Source organism: Poecilia formosa, unplaced genomic scaffold (assembly GCF_000485575.1).
Source record: "Poecilia formosa unplaced genomic scaffold, Poecilia_formosa-5.1.2 Scaffold258, whole genome shotgun sequence".
Taxonomy (NCBI): Eukaryota; Metazoa; Chordata; class Actinopteri; order Cyprinodontiformes; family Poeciliidae; genus Poecilia; species Poecilia formosa.
The window spans coordinates 71304-81213 of record NW_006800197.1 but is presented as its reverse complement, the minus strand read 5'-3'; the positions used below and the strand labels follow the sequence as shown (position 1 = coordinate 81213).

Genomic DNA, 9910 nt, shown 5'->3' with positions numbered 1-9910 from the left:
AACCCTGCCAATGTCTTTACCTCGCATACCAGTAGGGGGCGCAATTTAGTGTCCAGAATACTGCCAGGACAAAATTTTGAAAAGATACTTTGCTGATATTTGGACTTTCCTCCTAATATACTAAGGAGAATTTTTGCAACTGAACATTCAGTCTGTTTTTTATTTGTTATTAAGATTTTGGACATTTTCCTTTATTCTTTAGAGCAAATGATAATGAGGATGTTCTTTTACATGTAGCTTATCACCAGTGTAAGCTAAATTGAACAGTTATTTAAGGACTGATGAGTAAAGTTTGAGGCATGGGAAGAAAACAGACCCAGAAACTGTTGCCTCCTTGTTCTGCTGCAGGTGTTGTGGTTGTCGGATGCAAATCATTCCTGGAGCACATGTCACGCTTTCAGATAAGCACTTAACAAAAGCAAGCATGTGCGAGGTTCACCACTGAACCTCATGGTATGTTTACCACGTTTTCCTCCTTCCTCCTCCTCATGCTGCTGCAGCCTGAGCCAAGTGCAGTTCACCACCACTGGAGCCACACAGACACACCCATAGGGTGTACACACATGCTACACGCACACAACCTGTCTTCAACACACCCCTTTGGCAAATGCACTGGAAATGCCCTGAGGTATGGCAAACACAGTTCCTCCAAAAAGGCAACAACACTGCAGCGGGCACGGGAGTGTGGTTGTGAAATTTCGACATCATTAGGAAGAAAAAAGAACAATCTCAGTATGACGGTAACATCTCTCAGTAAATCAGCTTGATTCCTCATTTCATTTGAGTCCAAACATGCTTATTGCTTGTGAACCATCACATATTTAGTTTTTGCTGTTATCTGCAGGGACAAAGAAGGGTGAAGTGTAGCCTTTGGAGTTTGGTTCATAAGATTCTCAAGTTAAGTAAACAAGTTGTGTCAGAACTTACTTGGAGCAAATTCCTCTGTACTTCTACAGCACGTATGTTGCTGAAAGATTGAAAAAAAGAAATCCATACTGTTTGCATCAAATAAAAAAAAATTGGGGGGAACAAGGAAAGAACCAGCAAGGTTCAAGCCTGCCATGAAGCAGAATGTTTAAGACCATCCAGATTTTAAGACCAGCAATGTTTAGTCCACTTTAATCAAATTCTGGTTTGTTTTTTGGGGGGTGTGAATGTGCAACCGAACTCTTGGACTTTTGAGGACTAAAAAGTGAAATCTGGTCCACCTAAAAGCCTTGGTCTTGCTTCGGTTGAAGTGAATTCTGGTATATATGTTGATCCAAGCGGACCGGAGACACGCCAAAAGCAGGAAATTAACTACAGCGCAAGGTATTCTGGGTAAACAAAGCCAAAATAAATGCACAAGCCTAGCACTGCAGGGAGAAATGGCTTGTGGTCTTTTACCAAAGACAAAAGAGAAATCATACAACTGCTTAAATCTGACGCTACTCTACTTTCATTTACATTTTGTGAAGAAAGAAGTTGCGGTCAGGATTTTGTAATGTTTCCTTCAGTAGTTCTTGGTGCAGCGCCACCACAGGCAAGGAGGTGAACGGGTTTTTCAATTTGTTTGGATTGTGTGACACAGTGCAGTGTGAAAGTGAACCACAACTGAAAATGTAACAAAGCAGTTTTTGGTCCCCAAATCAAACCGAGTCTACAAGACTATCAGGTGAGAAAATACCAAATCATGCTAGTACTTTTGGAAGGAATAGTGATGAATATCAATCTCCAAACTCTCAAAGTTCACCCGAATCACACTTTAGACTTTAAAAACTTGGTATTTCAACGGGTCAGTCATCCTAAATTAAACAGAAAACAGAATGACTGTAATAAGTTCCCTTTAATCTCCAGGAATTAACTTCCAAAGGGCCTGACTGCTACTTTGTTAAAAATGTGCCAACATCAAGCTCTCTTGGTGGCTTCAGAAAGCATTTGAAGGAAATATCAATGGGGCTGTATGTGTATATTTAAGCTTATCTGTGTTATTTTGTAGACAGATAAATTTCCCTGTTTATTCAAAGCTGAACTGTGCAGTTTTGAAGAGGACCCAAACTGCAGCAGAACAATGGCAGACACATTGTGGATTTTAAAAGTAAAACAATCAATTTACAGAACTGTAGGAGACACAAAGGAACCGAGGCAATAGGAGCTGTATAATGGAACAATGTAGCAGAAACCAAACAGCATAAATACTGTGGAGATGTGATTGTGGAATGGAAACCAGTTGAGTACAATTATTCGAATGCAGAGACACTAGAAGGGGAGAAACGGAGGAAAAATGGAAGAAATCTGAACCAATACACAGATAGAGAAACTGACAAACAAATGTAACAATAATGAATGCAGAGGAATATATTGAATAAAAGAGAATACAGAGAAACTAATTAATGCAAAAGAAAGTAGAAATAATTCTTAAAATGAACTGACACAGGCCCTAGAGTAATGAATCCAAATTCTGTAATAAACCAGGAAACTCTGTACTACTGCTAGTAATACTAAAATAATCAAGACAGAAACACCAGAACACAAATGTCAAAAACACAAAATATTACCAAGTTTTGTTTTTCTAGTTTCTAGTGCAAATATACACTTGAAATAAGACAAAACTAACTTACAAGTAATGCTTAAGAAAAATATTGGAGCTTGTTTAAGGTCAATAATTCCTTAATATTGATATAACAAAAACATTACTTCCACTGGTAGACATTTTTCACATTGCCAGTGAAAGAAAAAATCTGCCAGTGAAACTTGCATTTTATAAATATCAAGAAATTATTGACTTAAAACAATATATTTTCTCTGGAAACTAGACAAAAAAAACTACTTGGTAAGTGCAGTTAAAAGATGGTGACATGCACACTCAATTACCATTTTCAAACGTTCTTCAATTTGTACCATCTATGGTATTATGAGTCCAGTGTAGAAAGACAACAGGTCAGCGAAGTCATTACAAATCAGAAATGTGGCATATTGGAACATTCATGGGCTTAATGAGTTTAAATTAACACAACTGTGTTATTCAGGCTGATATATGGACATAATTGGAGATTTAAAATTCAGGAAGGTATACTCTGTGATGACACTTCAAATGAGTGAGAGCCATGTGTCATGTGACCCATCCTGTGGAACTCCTTGATCATCTGTCTGATGAGATCCCACAGTGGCTGGTCATCACTCTGAAGAGTGAACCCAAACAGCGTCGTCTTACTCAGTCTGCATCCTGGCTCTCTTATCAGGCCTGCCAGTCTTCTCACCAAATGCCCTCTCTTGTTCAGGAAGTGGCACAAAGGAATTTTTCTTTCTTCTTCACTGCCCACAGTGATTCACTGCTGAAACATGCTCATACATAGTTGGTTTACCCTACAGAACTAAGCCCATTATTTCTGGCAGAGTGAGACGTTTCGACATGAGGACCAGAGGTCTGACTCAGAGGGGTGCAGGAGGAGAGTCAGGTGGAAGAACAAAGACCCTGTTAGCTCTCAGCTTTTGCTTCCCTTTCATTTAAATCCAGTGAAACTAACAGGAGATGTGATGTAGTAGAGCTTTTTTTTTTTTTTTGCAAATCAACATTGGTTCATAGCAAACTTAAATTTTTGCTTTAAAGGAGAGGTGGCTGCTGATGCAGCCAAAATGGCGTTCCCTTCATGGCCGGTGGGGACCTTGAGGCTGTCGAACACTGACTTTCTCAGAGGGAGGTGAGACTGGCAGTGTTGGGTTAATTTTATAGGTTGGTCACACACAAGGACTGCTCCAAATTTTCTGTTTGTGGATAATGGCTCTCGCTGAGTCCCAAAGCCTCAAAATGACTTTATCAACCATCAGAATGACATATTTTAAGAACATTTGTTTCTCCTCTGTTCTTGAATGTCAGTTTTTAGATCAGGTAATCACACGATGTATGAGTGAAATTGAAACCAAATCCCATTTCATTCATGATTTAATAAGAGGTTGGTTACTTTATCCCAGATGACCCAGTTTAGTTTGAACTATTTTATCCCTTTTTAAAAGAAATCATCATTTGAGAATTTTGTTTTTGTTTTTAGCTCTTATGGTTATCTTGTCTGGCACTAAAATTTGTTTGAGTTGAAACATTTTAGTGTGATAAGAAACTAAGCAGTAGACACCAAAACGGGTTAAATTCTTATTTACATCTTTGTGCAAATCTATCAGAAAATATCACATATCTTAGTGTCGTCAACTTTTATGTAGTAAATGGAAAAACTTTTTTTCTTTTTTCTTTTTTTCAGGATGATAGGAGGAAAGGTTAAAAAGTAGAATTCAAAAAAAGGCAGCAGTGCCGTGTCTCTTCGAATCGTTTTCACCAACGACTCCGAGTCAGAACTGCTCGAAGCACCTGGACGCGTCACGGAGCTCGCGCGGAGCCAGAGCGAGGTGTGGGCGGGGCCAGCGGCGGGGCAGAGATGTGAGCGGAGCAGCGACTCTCTGCTGGATGCAGTCGGTCAGAGCTGACTCTCACGCGTTACAACAGCAGATCGCCTGTCTGTGTTTCACTTGTTGGAAAACGAGCAGATCAGTGAGACCGAAGTTTTTCCTTTTTTTTCTTTTCATTTTTATACATAAACATATGTATAAAACTCCGCTTTAGCCAAGTAGAATTACATCTTGCGATCTCTGCGGAGTGAAGAAACAAGTCGCGGAATTTCATTTTTCAAGAGGGACCAGCGGGACTATGATTTGAATCAAAGGGACGGACGGAATTGTTGTCTCCTAACAGGTGAGTCCGTCTTTTCATTGTTGATCTTTTCTTAAACTTAGCAGGATTTTTTGTTTGTTTGTTTTGTTTTGTTTTCATGAGTAAAAAGGCAAAGGCATGACCATTTACCTCCGGATGTTCTCCTCCTCCTCTTCATTTAAACATGACAACGTGTTTTGAAATGTTTTCTCTGGCTCACAGCACCACCTCTATCAATAACTGCCCATAAGTGTTTTTTCTGAGCCTTTTCTGTATGAGTCATTTTCCTTTCACTCTGCAAAACATTTTTACCGTTTTCCTCTCCTGTTCTTTGGGGAAAAGCTCAGGCTATTTTCTCTTTCTTTCTGTGCAGGTGTTCATAAATGTGACCCCAAAACTCATCATTCTCGAATAGTGACCCCTTACCCTTCCCTTCATGTAAAATATGCTCTCTATAGTATAGTTATAAACCTTAAACATGTTCTTAAAACCATGCATATTTTAATCTTTATTTTCTGCCATGATGTTGTTGCTGTTTGGGCAAGTTTTTCTTCTTGTTTTATCCACTAAATAAAAGGATCCATGAAACTATAAGACAACTCTAAGCTACACTTTAAAAACTGGTGGGTTAAAACAACCATATTTGAATTATTTTTCTAGTTCAGGTCAGGTTAAATGTGGACCAATCCAGTGCCTGGGTTAGTTTAGCACAGCAGAGATGGGTTATGGGTCTGACCCAGCATATCTAATCAGGTTTTCAATATAAAACATGAATTAAAACGATTAATGTCTGATGTTAACGGTGGAATAGAATGAACCATAATTTCCATCTTAACAAGTAGTATCTATGATGAAGTGTATTATTTTTAGTTTTATTCAACCTCATTTGAATAAACAACTGAATTGAAACAGTACAAGTCATTGTTAATGTTAAGTACATCAGCTACTGACTACCTATTTAGACTTGTGAATTAATTCTTCAGTTAAAATGTGAATGTTGAACATAAAGCAGATGAAAGAAAAAGAGTTTGTATTGGTGTACAAAGTTATTATTCTAATATAAACTAAAATTTTTGTGTTATTATGTAGGAAAGTTGACCATCTTATTGCTGTTGCTTCATCCTGTGGAAGGGTTGCGGTGAACTCTCAAAAGTCAGTCTGTGTCTTAATCAACAGATTAATAGACTAACAGATTATCATTTAATCAGCATATTCAGTGTTTGGTCAAAGCTTCTCTGCCTCAGTCCCAACAGCATAAATCCAGGATCAGGGTTAATGAATAAATAACCAACAAGTATTATTTTTTTGTGCACAGGAAGTGTGCCGGAAATCCCAATTAAAACTTGCACTGCTATGAACTGGAGTACAAAAATTCAACTTTTGTGGGTCGTATTGCTCTGGTCTAGTTTACATCAGGGGATAGTGTTAAGATCTCCTTCCCAATGATGTAACATGCAAATGTACATTTTGCAAATTGTCCTGGCTGAATCTCCTCTCTCTTCTTCCCTCTGGCTCTTTATCCCTTAAAAGCGTCTCCCAGTGGATTACCGTTTAGCCAGCGGGGTTATTTGTCATTTTGCAGGACGGTCCCTCCGGTCCCATCTCCCTCCTGCCTCTTCTGTTCTAATTGAGTTTATCTCTACTCCCTTGGGGTTTTCACCATCTAAACTTAGTCTCGGCAGTTGGATCGCCGTGCAGAGTATGCTCCTGTGAGGGTGATTCACTCCATTGGCTTGTGCTGTGGTCACTTGGGAATAGAGCCCGAGCAACTCAGAGGTGCTCGCCTCATTCTTTGCAGCTGCTTTACCCGTGGTCAGTGCTGTCTCATGACAAAATTGCCATCAAAATAAAGGCAGATGTTAAAGATTTTTGTTATAAATAAAGCCTTCAGTCAGCAGTGCATGAATAAGATTCACTGATTGTGGGGATGTGAGCAAACCCTAGCTTTGCTCTCTGACGCATTTTTCACTGTTCCACTTCTTCTCCACTCTTGTCCCTAATCAGCAAGTCTCTCAGCTTTTACACAAATTGCACCCTCCAGACGGTTTAGACTTCAATGATGAATGACTTTGCTATGCGTGAAAAGTTTTACTTACTCCTTTCTTGTGTCTTATTTTTGGAACAGGATGAATCTTCTGCTGCTCCATGCCACTATGTTGCTGTGGGCTTTGAGCCCCAGCATGCAGAACTACTGTGATAAATCATCTGAGACAAGCAAACTAAATCTCTCTGTGACCTATGAGCTCCCAACCTTCACCGCAGACTTCCCCATTCAAAACATGGTCACCCTGGACGGCATCATCTACGTTGGAGCTGTGAACAGAATCTACGCCTTGGCCCCGAACCTCACAAAGCTGTCGGAGTACCACACAGGGCCACTGCTTGCCCACCAGGCTTGCGGCCTGACGCAGACAACAACGGGCGGCGCCAGTGGGGTTGACAACCACAATATCGCTCTGGTGGTGGAAAACATTTACGACAAGGGATTGTACAGCTGTGGTTCGGCAGATAACGGCGTGTGCCGCCGTCATGTCCTGGATGATGGCAATAGCCTAAAAGCTATTGACGAGGACGTCTACTGCTTTGCAGACAAAGTGCAGCCAGGCCAGGGCCACCCCATCGATGCAGATGTTGTTGTCAGCCCATCAGGTTCTCAAGTGCTCAACGTGGAGAGCAATGTCATCACTTTTTTTGTTGGGAACTCTGAGATCCCTAAGGCAGGAAACATTTCAGGCAGTATCATGCGTCTGCACACCATCTCACAGCGGAAGATGAAGACGAGCCAAAACGGCTTCACTTTTTTCTCCAGCCTGTCACACATGGATTTGATCCCCTCTCTCCAGGGAAACTACTACCTGCGATACGTTTACTCCTTCCACAGCGGACCTTTCACCTACTTCCTTACGGTGCAGCAAGTGAACAAGGACACTCAGGCCTACCACACCCGCATAGTCCGCATGTGTTCCTCAGACCTCGTGATTCGGCGCTATGTGGAAATGCCCCTGGAGTGCATCAGCACGAACAAAAGACGCAGACGCGCCACCGAAGAAGTGAAGGTGTTCAACATCCTTCAGGCCGCCCACGTCACCAAGGTGGGCAACGATGCAGAACTGCAGAGGCAGCTGAAAGCGGAAGAGGACGAAGATGTGCTGTTTGCCGCCTTCGCTCAGGGCCAGCCGGGCTCTCCGGAGCCGACCCCCAACTCGGCTGTCTGCGTCATGTCTCTGAAGCACATCAACAACATGTTCAAGATGTACATGCAGAGGTGCAACACCATTGACCCGTACCACTTCACTGGCTCAGAGAGGAAGTCCTGCTATAATATGGTAAGAGCTGGGAGGGTTTGGTGTCTGGTGGGAGGGGGATGCTGTTGAAATCTCACTGAGCATGTGCAGGTTTTTCCAAGTAAAACCTGTTGTTTTTCTTAGTGTTTTTTATTTTATTTTTATTTTTTAATCATAAAATACCTGAAGGTAGGGTCACTTTTAAACAAATCACCTTAGATCAAATAGTTTGTGTGGCAGATCCAAAATATCTAAGTTCCCAAATCTCCCACTAAGCTTCTGCAACATCTCTTTTCTTATCCCTTCAAGGCACTTTAAAGAGATTTCCCCCAGAGACAGTGAGTTTAAGGTTTTTCTAATCTGTCCGTCATCTATTGTGTTCAGTTTTTATTGTCTAGGGTTAAGAACCTCGACTGTTTATCTGAAGCGGACAGAAACTGGGTGGTCTGAGAATTGCACGGGCGCTACATCCACTCTGTCTGTGCCAGAGTGCCTTTGAGCAAGGCACCAGAGCATAACCCACTCTTAACTGAAACCACAGTGGTCTCTGGTATACTTTCCCATCAGCTTCTCAAGTAGATGCACAGAAGACCTCTGGGTGTCGAGTACCACTTCTGTACTCAGTCTTTGTGAATACGCTGATTGTGCGTGCTGGAGGACTTTAGCAAAACATTTTCTCATGATATGCGGTCATGAGAGAAAGACAGTGAGGTGAACATGCTGAACTTTATGCTTAAGCTGAGTTTTCTGTTTCTGTCCATATTTGGTGAACAGCATACAACTTGTTGCCATTTTTAAGCTCACTCCTCCGGTTTTCGGACAAGGTGCCAGGGCGATAGTTCCAAGTATACATATTCATCAAACAGAAGAAGTCAGTTACCTGTCCTGGTTCCAGCTGATCATATGCCTCAGATACAGAACAGAAGAGTGATAGCCTTAAACCATAAAAGAAGAAAATGCTCTCACATGCCTTACATACCAGTGAAAGACACCTCATATGTTTGCTCACTAAATTTGGTTGCTTTCATCCAGTTCCATTTGGTCCTTCACAAATATGTTGACTGTTTGACAGCTGAAGCAGAAATTCAGTACCTTTTCAGTTATGGTTCTAGGAAGTACAATCGGCGCCGTCTGCAGCTTGAAAACAGTCGTCACTCTGCCCTGCTTCTGCCTTCCAGTCCATCAATCGACTGATAAATAATGACAGACTTAACTGACGGCCACCCTGCAGAAGGAAGCTGTCAATATGTTTGCTGGTTTTGCTTCGTCTTTACTTAAGCTCAGCATCAATCAGAAGTGTAGAACATCACTGGAGAGGCACAGGATTAACCCAGCCTCCTCCACGCTTTACTCAGTCAATAGGTTGTCTCGGGGCAAGCACATACAAGACTAATGGTGGATAGATGTGTAAACACCCCACCCCCTCCACGCATATGTGGAAAACTCCCATCAAAACATTTGTTCTGAATGTTTGTAACCAGGGAGGTGAATTTTTTCTACTGTATACCTAGATGCTATTACCATCCACCAGAAGAACTGCAGGGTTTGAAAAACTGTATCAGGCACATTATTTTCTGGATCTAATGAAGCTTTCCATAACAATTAGTGCTGTTCACCCTTTGTAATCACACTTACTGGAAAAGAAAGATTTTATTGGCTGCTGCAGTTCCTTGTGTGTTTGTTTTTTGTCTGTCTTTTCGCTGTGTTCACATATTCTCCAAATACGTTTTTGAAGCAGGATGCTAACCTCTTCTGTAAAGCTACGGTCTGAATCTTTATATTTCGACACTATCTACTCTGGCACCAGTAGGTGGCGATAACGTTGACATTGACCACATCAAAATTCTCAAGAAGATTTTAAGTGTGGCTAAAGCAGTCGTTGGCCAAAACAGGTGTAGTTTGTATTTGCTCTGACATTGCTTAGAGTTTGCTCTCCGGTTTATATTTG

General features: G+C 41.3%; 1 protein-coding gene and 1 long non-coding RNA gene across 2 annotated transcripts in view; one reads left to right on the top strand and one right to left on the bottom strand.

Moving 5' to 3' along the window:
• The window catches only part of LOC107838453 (uncharacterized), a 5692-nt gene extending 4863 nt beyond the window's left edge, over window positions 1-829 (bottom strand). Inside the window, exons 1-2 of the long non-coding RNA XR_001664517.1 lie at window positions 818-829; window positions 184-189 (exon numbers count right to left, since the gene is read on the bottom strand). This is a non-coding gene — a long non-coding RNA (uncharacterized LOC107838453). The remainder of the gene's footprint in view (window positions 1-183; window positions 190-817) is intronic.
• Window positions 830-4407: 3578 nt separating this feature from the next.
• The window catches only part of met (MET proto-oncogene, receptor tyrosine kinase), a gene marked incomplete at its 3' end in the record, with an annotated part of 75810 nt that continues 70307 nt past the window's right edge, over window positions 4408-9910 (top strand). The window contains exons 1-2 of the mRNA XM_007570328.2: window positions 4408-4720; window positions 6804-8004. Of these exons, the coding sequence (XP_007570390.1) occupies window positions 6805-8004 (1200 nt within the window). The remainder of the gene's footprint in view (window positions 4721-6803; window positions 8005-9910) is intronic.